General features: G+C 58.2%; 1 protein-coding gene across 1 annotated transcript in view; it reads right to left on the bottom strand.

The window, feature by feature from the left end:
- Positions 1-25079, bottom strand: part of EFNB1 (ephrin B1) — a 56573-nt gene that overhangs the window by 15912 nt on the left and 15582 nt on the right. Inside the window, exon 2 of the mRNA XM_052813623.1 lies at positions 8527-8804. Within this exon, the coding sequence (XP_052669583.1) occupies positions 8527-8804 (278 nt within the window). The remainder of the gene's footprint in view (positions 1-8526; positions 8805-25079) is intronic.

Raw genomic sequence — 25079 nt, 5'->3', positions numbered from 1 at the left:
GAGGAAAACCCACTGATATTAAAGGTAAATTTTGCATAAGCATCAGGAATCTGCAGGCAGCAGGGAAGCTTACATTGGTGCAGCTCCTGGCCCGGAGTTGCAAAGAACCCCCGCGGCCGGGACAGGAGTCGGCCCAGGCACCGCTTCCACGGGGGGAGCAGCCGCCGCTGCCGTGCACCCACCGGCGTTGCACCCACGCAGGGACTGGAGCCCGGCCTGGAGCAGGATCACCCTCGGCTCCCAGCGCTTCATCCCACGTCAGCCGGCGCAGGAGCTCGCCGACACCTCTGCGCAGCCGTGCCCGCGGCTCTCCCAGGAGCAAGCACGGCAGCACCCGCGCTCGCCCAGCGGGAAGCCACCGGCTGCAGAGCCCAGACGTGACCCTGGGGTCCCAGCAGGACCCCGGGAGGTGGTCTCAGCCCTCTGCTCCGGGAGGATGCCAGCACACGGATCTAACGGTCTCCAGCAACGCCCTGACTTATAGGATGTGGACGTTTCCAATAAATGCTAAAGAAGCTTCTGAGTATCCAGACGAGGACTTGCCCCCTCACCGAGCAAAGGATGGAGGGAAGGGCTCTCTGCCCCCCAGGTTAGGGCCGACCCCCATTGCAGAGGGACCAGCAGCCACCCCCCCCCCGACCCCACTGCTCCCCACCAGCCCACCGCGGCCGGCTCTCAATTAGCTGTGTTAACACCCGCTCCGCGCTGCCAGGCGGGATCAAAGAGGACAGTCATTACACAGCAGCAGCAGAAAAACCATCATTCCTAGGGCAAAAAAAACTTCAAATAGCAAGTAAAACCAATTCTCCCCAGAAAGGCAAGCTTTTAAAGGTGCCGCATGCAACCTGGGCAGCCCTCCCCAGCACAGCCAGCCTGGTCGAGAAGCGTTCAAAACACAGGTCGTTAGAAATTAGAGATGGAAAAGGGCTGCGCGTCGCAATTCGTTAATGTCAAACCTGCTTGCACTCTGCATGTCTCATGGTCCAAGCATGGCATCAATTCTTGGAGCCCCCCCAGCTTGCTCTTGGTCCGACAGCCAGCGCCCACCCCAGCACCCACGGTCGAACACGCACGCCCCGGGCAATCGCCCAGCATCCCAGGTTGCAGCCAAAGGTACAACACGCAGCCTTTCACACCAGGTTGGAGCTGCGGTGGTGCCTGCAAGCCTCTTCCCTGTGCCCCGGCAGCAAGAAAGCACCATAGGTACAGGAGCAGTAGGGGATCCCAGGGGAAAAGCCCAGGGAGAGGGTCTCGATGAAGAAGTGGTTATTTAAAAAAAATATGCCAAGGAAGTAGTTGCCTGCACTTATCTACTGTACGCCCTTCCCGGCCACTGCTGTATGCTGGGATTTTTTTCAAGTCTTCGTCAAGCTGAAGGCTTCTTCTGCCTTTCAAGTCTCTTACTGGAAGTTTAGTCCAAAAGGAACCAAGTTTTAATCTCTTCCAGCGTTCCAGAGGAAGCCCTCAGAGGTGAGCGTCACTGGAGAGCAGGGTCCATCAGGGTCCGTGCACCTGCAGCTCCAGAGGATTCCCTGGGGTCCCCAAGCCCCGCTGCTGCCGACGTGCCGGGGGGAGCAGGGGCTGGAAGGGGGAGGAAGAGGACGGGGGCAGATGCGTGGCCACGGCGTGCACCACAAAACGCCTTTAGCGCTGGCCCTCCACCACAGCTGCCAAGGGAGCACCTTTTGGGGGGTGCAGGCAGAGGAGCAGCGTGGGGGGGCTGCAGAGCAGGATCAGGCAGGCGATGCACGGCTGCCAGCTGGATGTCACCTTCCTTGCTGCCATCGCCCCGGCTGCACGTCCTGTCCGCACGTCACCTCGGTTTTCAGGAGCACCGGGGAGTCGGACGCGTTTTATTTTGTACTAACGGGTCGCGCCAACGTTAGAGAGTTGGTCTTGGAAATCGCTTCTCCTGGGGAAGAGCATCCTCGGATGCAGGCAGCCTGGTGCCCAGCAGCCAGAGAGTTAAGCGGCACCGGCACCCCTGTTGCAGGCAGGGCCCCCCTCTCCCCGGCCCAGGAGCAGATCAAAGCGCTGGGTATTTACCTCCTGGCTGGGTGCGGGACACTGGCCCTTTCTGATAGGGCTTTTCATCCCTATTAGGGCCGTGAAAGGCTGAGCTATGAGATCAGCTGCCAGGGGCTGTCCGTGGACAGCGCTGAGCCGAAAAGGTCAGGAGGGAGGAGGAGAAGAGAAAAGAGGCAGAGGCTTAAGGGACAGGGCTCAACAAAATCGCATTTACTGTGGTCACGGTCTTCAGACAAGCCTCCAAGACAAGGAACCGCGTGTTGTCTAAGGGCCATTATTTGGGTTTGACATGTCCAGCGCCCGGGCTTTGAAGTTGGGAGTGGGACACCGTTAGAGACCCGTTTGTCTCCGGCGCAAGCCCGCCGGCTCCCACGCGGCATCTCCTGCGGGGAGAGGGTCTCATCCACCCTCTGCCACCAGCTCCCGGCAGGATGGGGATGGAGGAGGAAAGCCGGTCCCCAAAACCAGACGGTTATGCCGCCAGGACGGCTTTGCTTCGCCCAGGCTTTCCGCGTTGCCGCAGGTATGTCGCAAGCTGGTGGGACGAGGACGGCGTCGGCCCATTTGGGTGAAGAATGAGGAAGCCGGTTAATTGGGTTTTTATCAGCAGAAGTTCATAGCGCTCATCACGGCATCAAACGGCACTTTTGCTTTCAACTCATCTTCACCAAACAAGTTGTGGGACGGAAGATGAGGAGCACATGAAAGTGGCCACATTCAAATGCAATCAGCAAAGAAAGCCACCAAAGAGCTGGCGGGCTGACAAACCGCCCCGGGGGGGCTGTGCCCGGCCCCCCCCCGGCACAGCACCCATCAGAGACGGGCAGCCAGCGCGGCACTTGCCAGGGCAGAAGGAACCAGGGAGGAAATTATTAAATACCAAGGGTTGCAGAAAGGAGCCAAGCGGCTCTGCAGACACTCTCACACATGCTGGCATGGGCTAAAAGGCTTCCCAAACCAATGGCAGCTATTTCAGAAGCTGGAGGAGCACAGACAGAAAAGCAAGTAAGGCAGCGTGTCCCAAAAAAAAGAAGGAAGGATGATCCTGGCAGTTGCCAGTATATAGGTGACCCCCTTCTCCATGCTGAAGCGCAAGCCATAGAAAAATGCTGATGTAGAAAGGCCCAGGGATGAAGCCCACGTCGCAGAGGCAGCCGTGGTTTACAACAAATAATTCTTGCCAGGTTAAGTCTAATTGCATCTAAAAACAGAAATGCAAGACAAGGGGTTTAAAGAAACACTCAGGGTAATATATCTGGTCTCGCTGAATCCTGCTGCCAAAAAGCGTTAGATTGGATTACGAACATTATTACATCAAAAATGGATTGAAGGGCTTAAAGACTAACAATAAACAGCAGACGTATTAGATTTATGGGGCAAACATCTACCGGGGCCTCACTTTTACTTTAGCATTTTCATCAAACAAGGTCTCCTTGCCTTAAACAGGCTCACAAGAGAGGCGGGACACCGTGGCCGCGCCCAGAGACTTGGCAGAGGGATGGGCAAGAGATCCCACCTGGAAAAACACCGCAGCGCTGGTTGGCCGAGGCGCTGCCCATCACATCTGCAAACAGCAGCCTGGAGAGCATCGAAAGGCCGAGCGAGGCTTCGCTTGGGGGTCTTCACTCTCCCGCAGCCCATCAAACACAAAAAGGGCTGCAGGGACCACCACCACCACCGTGTCCAAGGATGAAGCAAGCACCGAGGCTGAAGAACACGTCACCCGAGGCAGCTCCCTGCCAGCGCACGGTGGCACCGGCAGCAGGCAGGGCACTGCTGGGCTGCATCCCGAGCTCCTGCATCTGCATGGCAGGGAGCTGCGCCGGGAGCTCCTCCTCACGCCGCCCCGCTGCCAGGACATCGGGATTAATGCATCTCTATCTAGGCACCTCATTACCGGAGATAGTAAAACTGGAGCAAGTTCAAAGAGTAGCAGCAAACGCAATTAAGAGCTGCAGTGAATTAGGAGGTGAGGTGGAGAGAGCCAAACCTGCGCGGCTGGCTAAGCGGTGGGGGGGCCGGAGCTGCCCACAAGCATCCCAGGAGCACAGACACCAGGGAGATGGGGAAGGCTACTTGCGTGGGACACCGACAGCCAAGGAAGCAGAGAAAATCATCAGAAATTCATAAAAAACAAAGCTGAGGAGAAATGCTGGTATGGTCAGGCTCTCAGACCTGGTGCAGATGACCCACGGGCACAAAGCAGGACCCCCACCCCGCCTCTAGGACAGCACCTTCACAAAACAGTCTTCAGTTTCCACCTTCCTACAGCCTTTTGCTCCTGCTAGCCCAAAAAGCAATCGGATGGATTACTTTTAAGTACTTGGACACATTCTTCCCTCCCATTTCAGCCATTCACAAGCAACCAGCTTCTCTACCAGCTCAGCGGGGATGAAGGGAGGAGTAACCACACGCCTGCTAATGAGCCAGAAGCACCTTCTGCCTTGATGAGGACGGTGTGAATGATCCAAACCTCGCTGCTGGCCCAGGGAATGGTGGCAGCAGTAGCATCCACACACAGGTCTGCAAGTACAAGCTACCCTGGAGTCCCCCTCAACCTTTCCAGCAGCCTGCCCGCAGCTTTGTATTTGGCCGAGGAAGCCCCAAAAGTACTTTCTTTTGGGGCAAAAAGCAAGAATTCATTCCTGTTGGACCTCACCTTCCTACCTCCCACGCAGCACAGCAGGAGGAACCGCCTGGGAGAGCCACCACCGTGCGCTTCCCTCTGTCTGCCCGCGGCGTACGATGGTTTTGCAGGGAGGGGACAGGAGACTCCCACCCAGACACCAAAGGCAGGCAGGGAGGCAGCCGCAGGAGACCAAGGGCAGAAGAAACCACAGGCTGCCCTGAATCCGAAGCCTGCCGCAGAGCAAAACACCCAATTCCCAACTTCTCCGCCCTCTCAGGGCCCCATCCCGGGGACGGTGCCCCATGTCCTGCTGGAGCCCCACGTCCTCCACCAAGGACCTGCAGGCAGGAGCTGCCGCATCGCATTCTTTATGAAAAGGCTTAGGAAGAAGCATCACCTTCCCCTGCCCAGCCCCGGGAGAAAAGATGCTTTTAACGAAAGCCTGGGGCTGGCGCGGAGGGGCTCGGTGCAAGGCTTTGGAGAGGACGGGGAGAGGTTACGTTCTCTTTCAAAAGCCTTTTTCATTGCTAAGCCGAGGGCTGGGGCCGTGTCCCTCCGTGATAAAAGTGGCCCTAAACAAGGCTTGGCATATCCAAGGCGAGGCCAAGGAGGGGGGAGCAGCCCTGAATGGGGAGAGACCCCGGGAAGCCCCCCGGCTCCGGCGGGGAGGTTTTCCAGCCGCCTGGGGAAGGTGGGGGCCAAGCGGCACACGTCCCGCTGCTGCCTCGCTCCCCTCCGCTTCAGCATCGCTTCCCCCAGCTTAGGGCCGCCGGCAAATGAAAAGGAAGAAAAAAACCCTTTTGTGCGTCAAGGCAAAGCTTGGGGAGAGGGGAGGGGAAAGGGGAAAAAAAAGGAAAAAAAAAAAAAAAAAGACAACACGTGGGTGGTCTGCTCAGGAGACTTTTGACTTTGTTTTTTTGGCTATTTTATTTCTTGGCAGAAAGAGCTCCTGGGGCTGCTCGGCAGAGGGTACAGCCAGATCACAGGAGCATCCTCGGCCCACCCAGGGGCCAAAGTTCAGCTGGCAGCGGCCGCTCGCTCCCAGCACCGAGGGGGCTTGCATCAAAGCGCGGAGGAGTCAAGAGAAATTAAAGTCAGAAACGGTCCGAGGAGGGGGCAGAGGGCACTGTCGGCCCCCCGAGGAGAGAGGGAGGGACCCCGCAGGGATGCTCTGAGCACCCCGCTCACCGCATCCCTATTCCAGCCCTATACAGGCTCCAAGATGCTGCAAGAGGAGACTGGCAAATAGAGGATAAATAGGATTTTATGGCAGTCTCTTTAGAGATCCCCCCACCTTGGGATGAAAGCAGGATCGCATTACAAATACAGAGAAAAATTCTAGATAGGGGAGAAGATTCCCACTGCCGGCAGCAGAATCAAACCAAAAAAGGGGGCAAAAACGCAATGAGTTTGAAAGCCTTAGCCAAACCTCCAACGGGATGCACAGTCAGGATTTTGCAAGCTGCGCAAAGCCGGCACGGCGCAGCTTGCAAAATCCCGGCTGTGCATCCCATCGGAGGTGCAGCCAGCCGGAGTCAATGGTGACCCAGGTGTGCTGGCAGCGTCGGAGGGGAGCTGGCACCGGCTCAAAGCCATGGGGGCCCTTGGGGAGCCACGTTTGTACTCGGCAGCGCGCCGTCGGCCGCTTGTGAAAATGCCACCAAAAGCTACGGGCAGTTGATTTAACTTAAGCAAGAGCTTTCGTGTGAAATGCAAAGCAGCTCCTTAAAACTTGTGCAATTCAGAGCCTGGTAAATCCCTCTGCCTGCCCTGCCCGCACCTTCCTGCCGGACTGCGTTGCAATGCGAGGCACCCCACGTTTCTCCTCCCCAGCGCTTCGTTAGGCTCCCGAGCTCCTTCTGGGAAACGTATTTGTCTTTGGGGGCTATTTGCAGCCCCGGGGTCCCAGGCGACATAGCAGCGGGGCACGAGGCAGGACCCCGCTTTCAGCCCTCATTAGCTTGACGACCGTGCCACTGCTTGAACTTGACCCCCGAGCACGGAGGAGCCGCTGACCGAGTGCTTCAAGATGTTTGCCTGACGTACAAAAGGCAGACTCACGGCTGTGCATCCAGCCCCTCTCCCCCCTCTTTGCCCACTGCAGGGAAAGCTCGCTGTTGAATTAAGCCTTGCATCAGCTGAGGGACAGCAGAAGGGCTGACCTTTCGGGGTCCCAGAGCCACCGGCCACGGTTCCTCGCGGAAAGGGAGACGGGAGCCTGCACGGGAGCTGTGCCAGGGCTTTTGGCGTTCCCAGCCCATCCCCGCGGCGCCTGGGCTTGCAGCCAGGGTCGCCTGCACCCCTGACGGCTGCAAAGCTGGTGACCCCACCTGTGCCCCCTGAGCGACGGCAGGCAGATGGCCCCAAATCCCGAGAGCGAGAATGACCGAGCGACGGCAGCTCTCGGCAGAGACCGGCCCTGCCAAACAGTGACTCAGCCCCGCGCAGCCCGCGGTCTCTGCCGGCACCACCGCCACGCCGAGCAGGCTGAGCGGGTTGTTGCGCCAGGTCCCCCCCCCGCCATCACCCCCTCCTACGGCCACGCGGTGCCGGTGACCAGAACCCCCCGCGAGCCCCTTCGTCACCACCCGGCGCTCGGCCAGGCGTTAGGAAGCACTACACAAAATTCACCACCGAGGAAGCAAGGGTGGGCGCGGGGATGACCTGCCGGAGCCCGTCCCGGCTGCTTTCTGTGCACCGGGTTTAGTCAAATTATTCTGCAGCAAAACCACAGGCAGCCCCAGCCCCAGGGAGGACTCGCTGGGGAAATCCAGGCTGGCAGCATCACCGTGGCACCGCGCTACGGCAGAGCATCTCCTGCCCCCAGCCGCCTGCAACGTCCTCGGCAGCCCCTCCGAGGGCAAAGATTTCAGGCTAAAAATACATTGTTTACCGACTGGAAAGCACCAGCTCCCACAGCTCGGCGCTCGCCTCCCATGCAGGTAGCTGACCTCTGCGCCGGGCGGCGAGCCCGCGGCATGCGACGGCGAGGGGAGACACGAGCCGCGCGGCCACCGTGCCCTTTGCCGGCCGCTCTGCCGCGGGTTCGCGTGCGATGCGCCGAGCCAGGCGGGAACAGTGAGGTTGAGGAGATGATGAGCAGGAGAAGAGCGAGCTGGCAGGCATCGCCGTGCCCAGCGCTGCCAGACCGGCTCCCGAGGGACGGCCGAGCTCCCCGGAATCCTCGCTCCATCCTGCCAGAGCCGGCAAAGGCAGATACATCCCTGTGCAACGGTCCCCTACGCACACAGACCACGGGCTCCAAGAAAATTCAGCCCTCGTTTCCCTCTCCCCTCCCTAAAATCACGTTATACCAAGAAATAAGAGGAACAGGCCGCTACGCAGAAGTTTTACAGCCATTTAGACCACAGCAAGCCCTGGGCACCGCCGGCAGCTTCCCGCTGCCAGGGCTGCTCTCGGTGGCAGCACCCAGGTAGGAGGACGAGCGTCTCCTCTGTCACCGTCCCTCCCCATCCTGACTGCCCCACCAGAAGCTTCCCAGCCCCAAGGCGAAGCCCTACGAGAAATGCCCTGCAACACCTCCAGCAAAGACGGCAGCAAAAAATAAGCTCCGGGCGTGATGGTGCTCCAGACACACGCTGCCCCTCCTTGCCAGGGCTGACCCCGGCAGGGGGACATGCTCGTGCTCCTGCTCCCGCTGCGGGCAGGGCAGGGGACACGGCACAGCAGCCACATACAGGCCGGTGACACATTCCTCCCCCTTCTCTCATCCAGCGGGGAAATATTTTCCGTACGTGTCAGCTCTTTGCACCGGCCAAGTCGCGAACAAAGCGCCTGGCGACACTCTCCAGGCCCCCGCCGCCCCCCCCGAGCCAGGGACGGCGGCGAGGAAGAGGAGGGCAACTCACATGTGATGAAGTAATCCTGCTGCCGCTTGAACTCCAGGCCCATGTAGTTGGGGCTGAACTCCTGAAACTTGATGGTGAAGCGGATCTCCTGCTCGGGCCGGTTGCACGTCACCAGCACGTTGGGGTCCATGACGGTGCTGCAGGCATCTGCCTGGTCCTTCTTCACCAGGTACAGCTTGTAGTACTCGTAAGGCTTGGACGGCTCCGCCTTGGGGCAGATAATGTCCAGTTTATCCCCAATCTCCGGGTAGATGACCAGCCCCTTCCCAGTCATGAATCTGGAAGAGAGGAGGGCGAGAGGTTAGCCACGTGCAGGCAAGCGGGGGCCACGCCAGCCCGTCCCACCCCCCGCAAAGCCCTGCTTTCACACCGTTTATTTTGTGCTTAAACTCTGCTGCTTTCCCTCTGCAAGATGTTTTTTGACACCAGAATACAGCTCTCCTCTTCCTTCACCATCACTGCACGTGCAAGGAGCCAGCGTCGGCTCCCACCAGCAAAAAGAGGGGCTCGCTCCGTTCATTCCCCCTCCCCAGCCCTCCTGCCGCGACAAGGCTGAGCACCCTTCCCAGACCCCAGCCTGGCTCCCAAAAGGGAATGGAGTCTTCCCACAAAGGGCTGCGGAGCGGGCGGGCTGGAGACGCCGCGGCTCTGCCCGACGGCCAGGCAAGGAGCTTCCTGCAGGGACAGGCGATAATTAGGCACGGGGAGAAGTCCTGACAATGGGGTGCAGGGAGGGATCCCTTCCACGCCCCGGCTCCCCGAGGAATTCCTGTCCTTAAATGGAAGGGAGGGAAGCATCCTGCAGGACAACTTCTACCAGGCCAGGCTCAACAGCGTGCCCAGGAGCGTGGGAGGACCGGATGGAGAGGAGTGAGGAGGGCGGAAAGCTATTTGGGGCTGGAAGGCAGGGCATTGCGAAGGGAAGGAAGGCAATATGCTGATAATTAGCATTCAGATTTCATTATTGTGGAGCAATACCCTGACTACTTTTTTTTAAGCATGAAGTAGAGGATTAGGGCAACAAGGAGGGAAGCAGCAGATCATCTACTTTGATGTAGGCAACGTAACGCGTTCTTGATGGAAGATAAGGTGGGAATGGATGTTCCTGCAAAGTTATCTCTGCTGCGACTCCCTCGCGTAATGTGGGCATGGCAAAAACCGAAGCGTGTGCTTCAGCAGGCTCCGCGTCCACGGCTTTCCCTTCCTGCTCTCGGACACGGCGAGTCCCCGTCCCATCCCACCCCAGCAGTCGGATGAGGGGATGGGACACCTTCTCCCCCCCCCAGCCAGCTGCACCGGCTGGGGCTGCAGGCACCGCGGAAGGAAGATCAAACACACAAGACCAACCTGCTCCGTGGCTCTGGTACAAGTCTTAGCAAGAAGCCACGGAGCTGAAACTAGCGCCTGAGCAGCCCAGGCTCCAGGCCTTCGGCTGCAGGAGCCCCAGCAGATCTGCACGCCGACCGGCCGGGCTGGGAGGAGGCAGGCAGAGCCGGAGCCCACGCATACCCCGATGCCCTTGGCAAGGGCTCCGGAGCTCGGTGCCAGCTGTAACAGCGGGAGGGATGGCCAGGACAGACAGACAGACATCAGCTGCACCTCTCTGCCAGGTCGCAGCCCCGGTGCTCGCCCTCGCCCAGCGCCAGGAGAGGAGGCAAGGCACAGGGACAGGGGGTACGGTCCCCTTCACCCACGCTGCTCCGAAGGTGGGAGCTGAGTTCAGACCGGTTATCTGCCCCATCCTCCCTGCCGAGCCGTGGCACAGCCTCCACCACCCCAGCTCCAGCGGTACCCGGAGAAGCACCGTGGCCATGGGGGGGGACACTTGGGATCATCCCAACCCCGGCACCACCGGCACAGCGGCTGCACCTTCGCCGTGCAAGCTGGCGGGGAGCAATTCAGTTCTACCAAAGTCATGACTTCTGGAAGAAGGCGAAGGCAACAGCCTCACGAAAGAATAGGAAACTTGTAGGAAACTTAACCCCTGAACGTGCAGGTGGGATGCCGCACCGCTGGCACGGCAGAGCCCGGCTCCATCCCCGGCGCTGCCGGCAGGTGAGCCGTGCTTCGCCTGAACGTTACCAAGTAGGTCAGCTGGCCCCCGGCCAGCACGCCGCTTCCAAAGCCTTGGGAGCGATAAAGGCTTCCCCCACCCACAGCCGGAGCCCTGACGCAATCCCGGGAGCCGTGCAGCAGGAGATGCAAAGGAGCCCCTGCCCCTCCCTCCCCACCCCGCGCCGGGCCGCAGACATGCAGCGCAAGTGAACACTTGCACGCTCGCTCACGGGTTCCCACCCCGAGAGGCAGCTGGATCCCACACTCGTTTCTCCACGGTTGGGCTGAGTCAGAGGCTTTCTGGCACAGGACTCACGAGTGACTCAAATTCCCTCCTCCGGCCCCTGCCAGCTCCCTCCTGCCCAGAAGATGCCAAGCAGGAAGCCACAAACAAGTCAAGCAGATGTCTTGCAACGCCGGAGCAGGAGGAGAAGGCTGCTATCCGTCCCCCATCTCCATACCAGGAGGACCTATCGCACCTCCTCGGCCAAAACCTGCAAACCGACCGGTCCGCGCGACACCAGCCCGCGCTGACGGCACGGCCGTCTGGGATCAGGTCAAGCTGATTTTTAACCGTAAAGCAATCAAGGGAGCTGAGAATGTCCCAGCACCACAGCCTGCTGGCACTTCTTCATCCCAGAAACTTCAGAAAGAAGGCCGATGTTTGTTTTATTTGTTTCACGGATAAAATGACGAGCCCAACTTCTTCTGCGAACGCTCAGTCTCAGCTTCAGAAGCACCCAGCTCCTGCCTGGGAATTAGCCCAGGAACGTTTTCCAGATCTACACGAACATCGAGCATGACAGAGCTACCAGCCGAAGCAGGCAGCACTTTTGGGGGTGCTCCCTCCGACCGCTGCTCCCTGCCAGCCGCATTCCTGCCTGCGCGCACAGCATTTTACCCTTTGTCCTCCGAGTTCCCTGATTTTTTCCTCCACCGTTTCCCCCTTAGCGTCCTCCCTCTCTTCTCTAAAAGCAGGGCTGTTTCCCAGCCGAGAGGCCGGGCAGCACGAGCGGTGAAGATAAACCCCCAAAGCATACGCCTTCAAAACCCCTCTCACGGCTCTCTGAGCTCTTAACCACACATCGAGACTTTTTTCCCCCAAAAATTTTGCTTTGTCGTAAGCAATGGCTTATGAGGGCCACGCTAGGGAAGACTGACAATGGTTCCCATCATGCAAAAGGCCCGTTCTCCAGGAAATTCTCCTTTAAAATACAGAAGGTGAAAAGCAACATTTATCACAGGAACAGCAGAGAAAAAAGTGTCCAAAAATTGTCACAAGTTGCCCATATGCAGTATTACAGCAAGTTCTGGGTATGAGAAATTTTACTTCAGAAGGACTGTTGAAGGCAAAAAAGAATTACACTCTTGACTTGTCTTTACAAGGACACATCTTCAAATTTATCTTAACTGGGAAGAATGAACAGATCTCCTTTTAAATTAATAGAGAAATTCATTGTGCCCTCAGAGCACATGCTGTATCCTCCATACCTTACAGTTTCATTTCCCCGTTTTAAGGTGGGGAGGGAAAAAAAGAAAAATTAAAATTCAACTCAACCTTAACGCTGGAACTAAGATTGACACCTGCATAATAACATGCTCTGGGACACGGCCCCAGACACGCACTCTATTAGACAGCTTGAATTTGGGTCCAGCAGAGCAGCAGGGCACCAAGAGGGAACACAGCTGCTGCTCAGAGCCGTAACCTCCCAAAAGCCCAGTTTCCGACCCCGTTCCTGGGACACGAGCAGACCCCTGCCCACAATCCGCCCCGGCGAGCCCAGGCTCAGCACGCCCCGTGCAACGGGAGGGGGACGACGGACCCACAACCAGTGACCCACTGGCGAGCGCCCAGTGCTTTCGGGGCGAATCCTGCGCAGCACGTGGAAGCCCGTGAGCCCATACCCGGCACCCCAACCACCCACGGCACTCGGTGGGGTCCCCCCACGCATGCACCTTCCCCCCCCGACCACCCTCCTCCACCTCTCCCACCACTTGGGAGGAGGATGGCGGCTCAGCTCACGGATAACATCTCAGCATCCTTCCTCCTGATGCCAAAGGTGGTGGGAAAGACTAACTACAGCCATTAAAGCTTAAAAAAAAAAAAATTTTTTTGCGGGTGCTGCAAACTGCACCCAGCTGAGCAGAGCCTGCCCGGGGGGAGCGCTGGCCTCCACTCCCATTATCGGCAGCTTCATCACCTAAGGCCCCTCAAGCTGATTTTTGGGTGGTGGCACCTGCGGTTGCCCACCCGCAAAGCCGTGCCGGCTGCCGAGGAGCATCCCGGGCAGGCGTCCCCGCCGCCGCACCCCCGGCCCCCGGCTCCCGGCCCCCACAGCCCCCAGCTCCCGGCCCCGCAGGTTCCTTGGGAGCGATCAGGTGGCGGCGTCCAATTTCCTCATTGTTTCGGGAGGTGTTTTCTGATGGGAAAGGTGAAAAGGGTATTTGTGAGCCTTGTAAACCGATTCCTCCGAGTTGGGTAAACAAGGGGAGCTCTGTTGGCAGCGGGATGCCGGGATGCTGGAGCAGAGAGATGGGATTAAAGAGCAGCCTCTCCCCTGCCCCGAGTTGGGGGGCCACTGACGGGGACCCCCAACCCTCTGCGGACCAGGCAGCCTCCCCCTCTCACCAGCAGGGAAGCTTAGTCTCCCCTCAGGGGTCCAAAAACCTCCAGTGGGACCTGCTGGAGTGACCTGGGGGCTACCAGTGGGACCTGCTGGAAGGGCCATGGACTCGGCCGGTGCCCAGCGTCAGAGGCGGCCGCCCTGGCATGATGGAGGCGGTTTGCAGGGAGAGGAAGAATGGGGCAATAAGAGATGCTAATCCCTTGAAATACACGGGAGGGCTGCCCAGGGTTCAGGGAAGGATCGCAGCCCTCGTGTCCCCAGGCTGCGCCTAGGCAGGAGCTCAAGCCACTCCACGGCACCGGCGCGTTCCCCGGGCGAGCGCAGACCAGCCCCGCTGCTCCTTGGGTTCAACCCCAACACGGCTGGGCACAGACCCACGCGACGGCTGCGCACACCGAGGATGACCGGGATCCCCGTTGCAACCACAGGCAGAGAGACGCCGTCCTTCCAACCGGCAGCCGAGAGGCTCACACCTCGGCTTCAAGGAGGAGCAGCCGCCTTGGAGGGTGGCGGGGCTCCCGGCAAACCGCCTGCCAAATCACGAGCCCACGGCTTCCCCGGCTGGCCCACAGGGCACCAGCCACGCCAAGGAGCGCCGGCAGCACCGCGGTTCCTGAAACCGGCAGACCCCGCCGGGCATCGCGCAGGGATGACCTGCTCCATCCCACGGCTGCTAGAGGCTCGAGGAGCCCAGGAACACAGGGGTAAGAAGGAAAACCATGCAAGTTTGGTGGGAGCAAGCTCAGGACCCGTGTTGGGCATGGTACCTCCCTCCTCCACACACACACACACATACCATGCAGGCTCCTCTTCTCCACATGGGCATGCACGGGCTAGCAGACTGGGTCATGGTTAAACGTGGACAAGGTAACACGTTCACAGCAATAGCTGCAAACACAAGTGTCCTGCAGATAAGGTATCCGGCACCTTTACAAACATGCTAGCAGTCCTTCAGCTCTTCCTTAGGGAGAACGTGACCAGTAAATTGCTTGAAAATACAATTTTTTAAAAGAATGGGTTGACACGCTTCCAGCAACCTCTCTCCCCCCGGCACTCCTTGCACCACGTGAACCACAAAACCTTTGGGGCAGCATTGCCTTTCCCCATGTCCAAGAAACATGATGCACCTCACCTTATTTCATGCTTTGCAAAAAACAGAACAACATTTAACAACAATCTCCTCCTTGGAGAAGAGGCTCTAAAGCATTAATGCTGACACACACACAAGATGACATATGCTAAATGCTGTTTTCTTCAAAGAAATCCAAAAATAACTGTATCGTACAAGCAGGACATCTACTTCTGGCAGTGAAGGCTGCAGGAAGGCTGCCGATACCCGGCAGAGCGAGAGGAGGGCAGCGATAACTGAGGTGCATATGGCATTTTCTAGTATGCAGGAGCTGTGTGTCTTCCTGGTGCCTGGGCAGCTGAAGGCCACATTGGCACAGCTCTCCGTACCAACAGAGCATATGGGTCGTCCCAGCAGGACCACGGCTCCCACGAGCCACCGCAGCTCACACCAGCTGGGAACCACCCCAGAAAAGGGATGGGAAACGGCTAGCAGCTCCACAAGGTAAAGAGAACCAGTAAAAAAAAGCCAAAACTCCATGTGCAAACTGGGTGTGTTCTCCTGGAAAACACTTCTGAAACCTGCGAGAGCTTCACTGATGCCCAACGGCACATAAAATTGAACACCTGCCTCTCTCTGCCTCATTCTTACTTGCTTTTCTAGGACACAGCACCACTGTTTCACAGCAGCCGCCCAGGTTCAGGGGACTCTCTCTGCCCAGGGCACTTGGCCACCACCTAGAAGAAATCAGTCCTGTCCCTGGAAGAGTTCTCCAGACCCCCCATAGCCACAGAGCCAGGTCACACTCCAGCCATCGGAGGGGTCCCTCCAGAGCTCACACTCCGGCCGTCGCTCCAAAGCTCCTCCGGTGACGCCCAGCCACCTCTGCGTTTGCCAAAACCCGTATTTTCACCGAGCAAGAGACATCAAGGGGTTGGTACCAAATACTGGGACCTTACTTGGGCCGTGTCTTCACAGCACCGCGGCTGAAGTCAAACAGCATCGTCGGACAGGGACAACCACACGGTCCCCTGGGAGCTTGAACCGAGAGCATCAGATATCCCGTTTCATGGGGACGGTTTTCCTGGCGATACCCCAGGCAGGGCTGGGCTGCCCGCAGACACTGGCACATCAGTGGGGGTCCCCAGCCAGCCCTGCGGGACACCACAACCCGCCACCCAACTCACTTCACCTCTCAAGAGCCGAGGACAATTAAAACGACGAAATTACAGACTTAACCCAACGGCCCACCTCATCCCAGTACAACAGCAGCATCCACAGCCCTTTCCCGGAGCAGTGCCAGCACCTAAAGGCACAGGACCCTTTCTCCTTTTTGACTCTCCTTAAATTCTTGGGAACAAAGATATCCCATGGAAGGAAGTTAATTACAACTTGAATAAAAAGGTTCCCCGCTCTCCTCTGCCTCCCATCTGTATCTGTCGCCTTCTCGCTTGTTAAGTCAAATTATTTGTTACCGCAAGAGAGGGTAAATAGGAGCACGCGAATCCCCACACTTTTAGATCCCACTTCTTTTATGTGCTCTTCTATTATTAAGTCTCCTCTAAAAAGAGCCTTCAATCTTTCCCCCCCCGCTAATCTATGCATAATTATTTTCATTGCCCTTCTGCAGACCTCTTCTATTTCTGCTGCATCCTTTCGGAGCCGAGGTGGTCAGCACAGAACCCAGCAATTCCAGGTAACTCTTTCCGAAAACAGCCTCATACCTCCTTCACTCCTTCGACCTCCGCTGCTCAAAGAGATACTTTTCAGCTACTCACAAAGGCACCTTCCAGCCCCCCCAGCATCTTGCCATCCCCGGGCAGGGGGAACTGCCTCCGCTGAGCCCCCGCGGCCGCCCCACGGGGCCGTCCCGTCCCGTTCCCCTCCCAGATGCACTCTAAGGCCCTTTTTCCACATCTCGGGTTTAATGAGGCCCTTTCAACCCTCCCAAAGACAAAAGGCCCTTCTCGTTTCCAAACGGATTTACACGACGCATCAGTGAGGCATAAACGGGTCGCCATGGCAACCCGCACCCTGACACCCCCCCCCCCCAGCACGAGGATGCCATTTTCTAACTCCGCTGCTCCCCAAAACCCCTTTGTTGCTTTAATGTCAGCTGTAAGGCTCATCACAGGCTGGTAAAAACACCCACCCACCCAAAAGTGACCCCCCCGGGCGCCAGGGATGCCATTTTTTGAGATGAAGTTAAAAGACGCTCAAGCCCCAGTAAACTCTGCACCGTGACCGACTCCAGGTCATGGTCAAGCTGGGGTTCAAATTAAGCAGAAGGCAAGGAAACACCAGCTGCAGGGGGAAAATGAAACCAAAACACCCCTCTCTGCCCAGAAAGAGGTGTGATGCTCAAGACAGTGCAGGCGAGCCCGTGCTCAAGTGCCAGCCCCAGCCCTGACTCAGCTCCCAGCATCTCTCCATAGGGAAGCCGGTGGCTTTGGTGATGCCAGGAGGCCACTCCAACGCCTCACGCAGAGGTTTAGTAACCATGAGCCTCACGTTCAACGCTTCGTACCGTAACTCTCCCTAACCAGTTTCAATCACTGAAGGCCGAGTGAGCATCTTGTTTACCCAGCGCAGAGCTCCCTGCTCCAGCTGGGAAGCAGGAGAGATCCCATCACGCCTCTTCAAGCTTTGTTCAGAAGTTGCCCAGTTGCTGCCGTAACTCTGAAGACCAAGCCCTTACAAAATGTAAAGGGGGACGGCCCAGTTGTACCTGATTAGCAAACGGAGAAAGACCAGAGAGAACCTACTTTACCATGAAAACACACACAACTGCAGTGTCTTTCCGCAACGGGAAGCCAAAAGGAGAACCCAAGCTCCCGCTGCAAACCTGCAGCTTGGAAAAGGGTCTGATCTCCCCTCCTCTGGCCCAGACTCCTCGCCCAGGGAAAAAGAAATCCAGAGCAACACTGGGCAAGGGCTGACTCAAAACTCCACCCGCTACCACCACCCAGCACGTTTCCACTAGCAGAGGTGCTCTTCAGCCAAAAAAGCCACCCACCAAGCAGCAATGCAGTCCCCCCGTACAGATTCTGCTTTTACTGTCCCTGCACCAGATGCCCCGGCAGGAAAAGTCCAGATGAGGAACACCTAGCAGAGGTCACCAGGCCAAAACGACGATCCCACAGGTCTGACTCTGCCCTCTGCGCCGGCTTTGCTGCCGCCAAGCTCAGGAGTCTGCTCTGCTCCCGAGGGCTTCTGGACCAGGCGGTTCCAGCAGCGGTTCCAGCGAGGTTATTGCCAACCGAGAAGAAAACCAAAGCAGAAGAGGGCTCCAGCCATCAAGGATGCTGCAGAAAACGGCTCAGCAGCCAGGTTTCAGGAAAGCAGGCACGGGTGCTGCAGGGTGCCGTCCACACCTCCGTGCCCGTCACCGGCAGCTGCCACCGCAGCCGGCGACGTCCCCGGTCCCACGGCCACCGGCAGCCAGGGCCAGCCCTGGTGACTCCGAGCCCGCGGCAGGGCTTTCTCCTCGAGCCATCCACGAAATTGGAGAGAGTGGCGAAGGTACGCGCCGCCGGAGAGCACCCGAGCCCCGGACTCCCCACCAGCCCCAAGGAGGATGGGCGATGGGAGACCCACGGTGCCGGCTGACCACGGACGGACACCAACGCATCCAACCGGGCAGGGAGCCCAGGGAGAAAGCTCTGCCGTCCCCTCCCGCGGCAGGGACCGGCAGGTTCACGTTTCCAGCTGCCTCTCCTCCTGCCCCATCCCGACCGCAGCCCGGCAGCCACCCACAAACACCCAGCAGAGGTGGGGTGGCTTCGGGCTTCGTCCCGCAGAGGCCAGAGAATGCACTAGCGATAGCAGAGCCGCTGCAGAAACCACCGGCACAAGGTCCTGTCGTGCCGGGGCTTGCCGGAGGGGGGGTCCCGTGCCAGCCTTCTTGCTGCTGGGTGCCCCCTGCTCGCTGTCGATACACCCCCTCCCCTCGGGATGGGGATCTCGGGGCTTTAATTACCTCCGCAGCATCCTGCCTGGATGCTCGCTGCCTCCCCTGTGGCTGGAGAAAACACGCGTGGGCGGTGGGGGATGAGCTGGGACCCCCAGCCCGCCGCCATGCCGGGGCCGAGACCCGCCAAAGGCGGGTGGCAGCACCCACCAAAAGGCGGACGTTTTCCTTTGTCCCCTCGTGGGCTCGGCCAGGATGCCTCCCGATGGTCATCCACCACTTAAGGGGACGGCTGCTGAGCACCCCAACGCCCCGAGGAAGAGGAGGAAGGCTCACAGCCCCTGCAGAAGCCAGGCGCTGATGGGAGCAGCCATGTGCTCTTCCATCTTCCCACCTCCGTGCAGCACCCCGTGCGTTCAGATGTTGCACTCAAACCATGCAAGCAAATGATATTAATCCAAACCCTGCGAGGGGGGGGGGAGGGGGGGTTAAAAAAAAAAAAAAAAAAAAAAAAAGCTGGTAATTGAGGGAGTTTGGAGGAGATTTAACTGGGGCCAGAGCACTGGCGCAGGCTGCTGCTGCCACCTGCAGCGCTCTCCGCAGCCGGTGGCGTGCGGCTCCGGGGACCCCGGGCTCCCGCCAGCGCCGGCATGGGGTGCAGATGCCGTTTGGGCAGAATAAGGAGCACTGGGGGTCCCCCGGGCTCGCCCCCCCACCCCACACGCACTCCCGCAAACTCATTATTTTTCAGCACAATAAGCAACTCTGCCGGCGATGGAACCAAGGGCTTGGCCAAGAAAATAAAGAGGAAAAAAGCCATATTTTCTCCCTCAAGTAATATCGTCCCGCACCTCCCCTCGGAGAAATAAAGACGAGCCGAGTTATCTAATTAATGCTGGCAAGAAGCGGGGAGGCCGGGGGCCGGGGGGGGCTGCCGGCGGCCCACAAAGGCAGCGTGGGGAGCGGTCTCCCCGCCGCCGCCGCCGGCATCTCCCGTCAATGGGGCCCCACGCTGGGAGTGAGGTAAGAGGGGATTCAAAGGGGGGTTTGTCAGGGGTTTTGTTTTTGAAAACGGGGGAGGGGAAGGGGACAGGGCTTGACAAGAGCTGACAGACAACTGAACAAAACCATAAGGGCCATGAATGGCAACGCGGCTCTTTAATTGGCGTAGGAATGGAGAGAGAAGTGAGACAATGAGGCGCGGGCAGCGGCGGCGAGGGCCGAGGCGTGGGCCCAGCTGCCCGGCCAGAGGTTGGCAGCTGGATGCCGCAGCCGCACCACCATCCCCCCCCCCCCAAAAAAAAACCCCAACCAAAACCCCAAGGAAGCAGGAAAGCAGTAAGGAGCAGAGCCCGGCACCCCAGCAGGCATTGCAAAAGCCAGACGGCACCAGAAGCGGCACGAACCCAAACCCCAAGTGCTGGATGCTGCAGATATTAAATGATCCAACGGAAGCGGATCAGGTTCCCCGCTCGGCCCCGTGTGTTTTTCGGCTTTGCTTCGGTTTGGACGCTCGTGCCCTGGCTGCAGCCCCGCTCATCCGGAGGACGGGGGGCCGGGAGGGGGAGAGACGAAGAGGCAGGTTAAAAGGGAACAAGGTTGGATCAGCGGGGTTCCCACTCCTTCCCTGACCCCTCCAAAATAAGACGGAGGAGATTTTGTCTCCCGGTTCCAAAGCAAAGAATTACTTTGGCAGGGGACGCGGCAGCGGCTGGGCGCCCACTTGGAAGGGAAAGCGGGAGCGGCAGGAATATGCCCAGGGAACCCAAGACCAAGACCTCCCCGCCAAGCCCCGCTAATTGTCATGCAGATTAATCCCCAGCCGGGACAGAAAGGAGGCAAACTGCAGCCCTCCACAATGCGGGGTTGGGGGCGCAGGGAAAGGCAGGGGGGGGAAGCTCAGCCCACCAGACCTGACACCAACTCCGGTGTTTTCCAAAGACCCCCCCCCTGCTTCCCACCTCTCACTTTTCCAGCTCGGTTGGAAAAATGAAGAACTGAAAGCAAACAGCCAAGAGATGAAGTTACAGCCTGCGGTTAGTCCTTGGGCGAGAGGAAGCCCCTTCCTCCCTGCACCCCCGTACCTGACACCCCGGCTAACCCTGCACCCCACAAACCCAGTTTGCAGCTGGGACCCCCAAAGCAGCCACCCCCCGCACCCGGCCGACACCAAGTGCTGCAAGTTGCTGCTGCTGCATCCCCAGGGGTACACGAGGGGTCCCCAAACTTCTCGGCTCCCCGCTTCACACTACGCCAGCCGCACACGGCCACGCGGCCGCCTCCGAAGCAAGGGAGAGGAGGCAAGTAGCCTCACTCGTTTTTCTGAAGACTTCCACAAAAATAAAACCCACGGCTGCCTTGGGGAGCAGCAGGGAACCTCCTGGCCTCAGCCAAGTCACCGGGAAGCCCCTTCCCCCGGCACCCGGGAGCCCCCCACGATGTGCCAGGGCTCGCGTCTCCATCCCCGGAGATCCCACCGAGGGCTGGGTGACAGCCCCCACGCACCGACCCCACTCGTGAGCAGATCCCCGGGAGGGCTGGGGCTTAGGTTCGCCCCGGGGAAGCGATGCTGTGGTTTGAAGGATTAATCCCAACATTAGGAATTGGGCAGGGAAGAGGAGAAAACCCCGCGGATGGTTACCCACAGCCCAGCTGCGGGATGCCCTGCCCTGCACCAAACAGGTCTCCCGGGTTTCGCCAGCCGTGCCGGTGGCGGCTGCCAGCCCCTTCGTCCCGGGGGAGCAGCGTCACCCCTCGCCACGCCGCCGTGACTCACTGCCGGGCCCTTTGATCTCCCAGATGTGGCCAAACGAGTTCTGTCATTCTGGCTCGGTCTGGAAGTGCCATCTTCCCAGGCAGCTGCAAATCACCGATCCCCCAGCCCTCGTGTCATTACCGGGAACTCGCTCGACTGCAGCCCGCCTTGTAACTTATTAAGACCTTCTTAACCACCCCATTATAACGAAGTGCCTGCGTACAACAACCCCAACAGCTGTCCACTACAGCCGTGCAACCACTGCCCCAGTAACCAGGTCACGCAGTATTCCTCACCTCTGAGTCAGCCCTATCGTCGCGGCTCTTGGCCGTACAGGACCTTCAGCCCCACACCACGGGGGTGGATGGGTCTGGTTTAGGTCTGGGAGAAAAAGCTAAAGATGAGTCATAGGACCTCAAAAGATTATTTCCCCCCACACACACTCTCTTCCTTCTGCACACAACTGTGAGCGATCACCAAAGCCTGGTGAGCAAGCTCGGCAAGAAAAGCGTGAATCCAGCCTCTGCCTCAAGCCATGCTCCTGGACGTGACTCCGCCGGGGAGAAAACTGCCCCTTTCTCCCCAAAACCTCTTCCTAGGGCTGCCCACATTCCCTCTTCACGGAAAGGTCCCGTTCAGGCGCAAAAGGCCCAGATTTCTACATGTCTACAGGCTGCGGCAAAAAGAAAGACCCTCCTAAAGGCTTCACCACTGGAAGGGGCTGGGACCCCCTGTGCTTCCCCGTGCCTGCCCCTTCACTGCTCCCAGTTTACCCAGTTCGGGGCTGGTCGGCACAGTGGCAGCTGAGAGAGGGGCCGAGGGAGACGCCAGCACAACACAAGAGTGTCAGGTTTAAACCTCTCCTCCTGCTGAAAGAGATCTGGCTCATGCTTGCTTTTATTTTTAGGCCAGATACACGTACAGCTGAACTTTAATAAAATGTACAACCTCCTGCTGGGAACAGGAGGAGGAGAGGAACCAGAAAGCCCACTGCTGTCTCGGGTGTCGCAGATGCTGCCAGACCCAGAGACCTCGGGACTGGTGCTCCTCTCCGGCCCCTTCCCCAGGGATGTCCCCCCAGACCCTGCCGGGACACACGGCCCCTGCTCCCAGCGGGAGATTTAACAAGGCGCTAAGAAAAGCTCGGGTTTTAAACCTAAAAATAAACCAGCCCTTGGGCCTGGGGAGGAGGAGGAGGAGGAGGAGGAGGGCAGAGCACCCAGCCTGCCACCTCGCTCCCCGGCCGCCCTCGCCAGCCCGACGCGTGGCAGTTCCCAATTGCCCGCGGACGGGGAGCGTTCGGAATCCTTCCCCCCCCGCCCCGAGACGAAAACCTCCGGCTTGCCACCCACGCGCATGGAAGAAAGCTGACGAGATGCCGCAGGAGAGACCAAAGTCTCCCCCCAACCACTTCCTCCCCTCCCGCTTCGCTGCCAGATGCGATTCCCCAGAGCCTTGCCCCAAAAATCCCGCTAGCTCCGGCATTCCCGGCTGCCGTCCTCGCCCCGCCGCGCGCCGTGCCACCGGCTTGGGGACAACGTCCCCGCGATGCCACCGTGCCGGGAGCCAGAGAGGGCTGATGCTGCAACCCTTTTATTGCAACGGGGAGTTTATTGCAAAGCGCCCGCTGCATGCGTGGGGACGCTGCCAGCAGCGGGGTCTGCCCCACTCCGGTGCTGGCACCCCATCATCCCCCCCCCCGGCATCGCCCCAGCTTTTCAGGGCGCTGCGAGGACGCACGCTGCCGGCAGATGTTTGCGGAGGAGGGCTGCAGCCTGGGTGGCACGCTCGCTGCAAACCCCTCCCCAACGCGGAACACGAGCACTCGAAGCGACCGGAGCTGCGGGAGCAAACAGAGATCAGACGCTCACCTTGCACGCGGGCGGCGATGGTTTCGGGGCATCCACCAGGGAAGGGGGTTTATTTACCATCCCTTAAAAAAAATCCCAAGTGAGCACGGGTGCTGCTGCAGAACCGCCCCAAGTCCTGCCCTGCAGCCCCCGGCATGCAGGCAGGACTCACCCCCCCTCCACACAAACCCCACGACCTGCTCTCGCTTGCCGGGACCCCAAATCGCCCCCCCCGGGACCTTCAGCTCCCCCCTCGCTTTCTGCCTCCCTCTCCCAGCTCAGGAAAGGCCCTTCTGAAGGGCTCCAGCCTCCAACCGTCCTGCTTTACTCCGACAAGCTAAATGCATTTTAGCCTTGCCTTCCATTTAAGGTGCTTTTTCTTTTTTTTCCTAACTTAAGGAGAAAGTTCAAAATGTTTGCAGTGACTGCGACGCACTAATTTGTAACTTACTGCAGTGTCGACATTGCATTAAGTATTTCTGTCAACCGTGAGGACACACCATGTCTATGTAAGAAATTACACTAGCAATTATAGCTAAAGAGGCATGTAAAATTTCAAAAAAAAATTTAATGTATTCAGAAATGATAACTGACATTCTTATTAGGATTAATCTAATTTTAGTAGAGTCATTTATATCCTGCCTCTGGATAAAAAATGAATTTCAATTTTAAAACCTGGATAAAAACTGGCATTTAAAAAAAGTACTTTTAGAAGTCACCCTGCATGATTAAGCATGATGATAATACGAGAAAGCTTAACAAAAACCCTTGCCATTAAAGAAGATATTTGTTAAACAAAATGGAAACCGAGATATTTATCAACCTGAGCAGACTATTTCAGGCTAACTCAGGACCCAGCACCGTCGGGTGTTGCTTGTGGTCGCAGGTTAGTGGAGAGCAAATTGGCAACTGCAGATAATGGGGAAGGGCCAAGAAGATGCTCAGGGCTGGAACAGAGTTTTGGCTCTGGATGTGGGGACCATGGGATGCATCCTGCACCCACGAGCAGGGAAACACCAGGCAGCAGCGAGAGCGATACTGTGCATCCATAGCCTGGACGAGCAATACTGCCCATCCATAGCCTGGACAGTCCCCATCGGACATGGACGGGGAACAATTGCAAAGCACAGAAGCGAGTCAAAGACTGGAAAGAGAGTGGCAAAAAAAAAAAAAAAAAAAAAAAAAAAGTTGGGTCGGGTCGGTTTAGCTTATCCAAAAGAGGGAAAACAGGAGATTTAACACCAAGGTCCTTCGCAAGGAGAAGCTACGGGGCACTGAGGGCTGCTTTAACACCGAGCGGGGCTGCGGGCACAGCGGTAGCAGAGGGAGGACAGCTCAGCATCGCCCGTGCCACCCAGGGAGCAGCGCAGGCTCCTCTGCGGCGCTGGCATAGATTAGTTGTCTTGTAGAAAAATGTGCTGTTGGCCTTGTGCATGGGTCTCAGTACCGTGGTAACTCGATGGAAATTGATAGTTTGAGTGGTAAAGGTCCTGGCAGTCTCCGTTTCCCCGAAGCAGTAAGGAGGAGGAGGAGGACAGCCTCCATACGCATCGCCGGGCCAGCAATGGAGACAAGGAGCTGCTTTGCTCCCTTCCCCGACCGACCCAAGGAGGATGCCCTTCCACAACTTATGTTTCCCATTACATACATCTTTAACAACAGCGAAATAAACCCAAAAAGCACATGACATTTGTAGGACCCAGCTACCCCAGGCGAGAAACCAGCTGAGACTCCTCCAGGCAGGCGTATTGCTCCACGTCCCCCGTGTCCACATCGTCCACGGCAGCGGTACTGCCACGGACGTGCCCACGAACACCGCACACCGTGGTACACTGACTAGATGTTCAGCCTGCCCGGGATGGGGAGGACGGGGAGGCAGGAGAGCGTGCGGGGACGGGAGGGCACGGGGAGCCTGTTCCCGGCCAGGGATGGGACCTGGGGTGCCCAGCACCGACCAGGGCTGCATCCCCCTCCTCTCACCCACAGCCCCCCAGTTAGAAAGGCATTAAGCATGTAGGCAAGACACAAAATGATTTAAGAATATGTGGAAGGAGTCAAATGCCAAAGAGGAAAAAAAAAAAAGTCCCGGGCTGATTATTTTATTTTCTACTGACAGTTTCAGCCACAATGGCCAATAAATCCTGATTACGGATTTTAAAAATGCTTCCTGCAGACACTTGGACCATCAAGGCAATTCTGGGCTCCCATAACTCCTGGTTTATGATGGTCATACATGTCAACTCTTCGCAGAGCCCAGCATTTCAATAAAGATGACCATAAACCTAGA

Source organism: Harpia harpyja, chromosome 18 (genome assembly GCF_026419915.1).
Source record: "Harpia harpyja isolate bHarHar1 chromosome 18, bHarHar1 primary haplotype, whole genome shotgun sequence".
In the NCBI taxonomy this organism is placed as follows: Eukaryota; Metazoa; Chordata; class Aves; order Accipitriformes; family Accipitridae; genus Harpia; species Harpia harpyja.
Note: the sequence above shows the minus strand (reverse complement) of the source record. Positions and strands in the feature narration are given on the sequence as shown.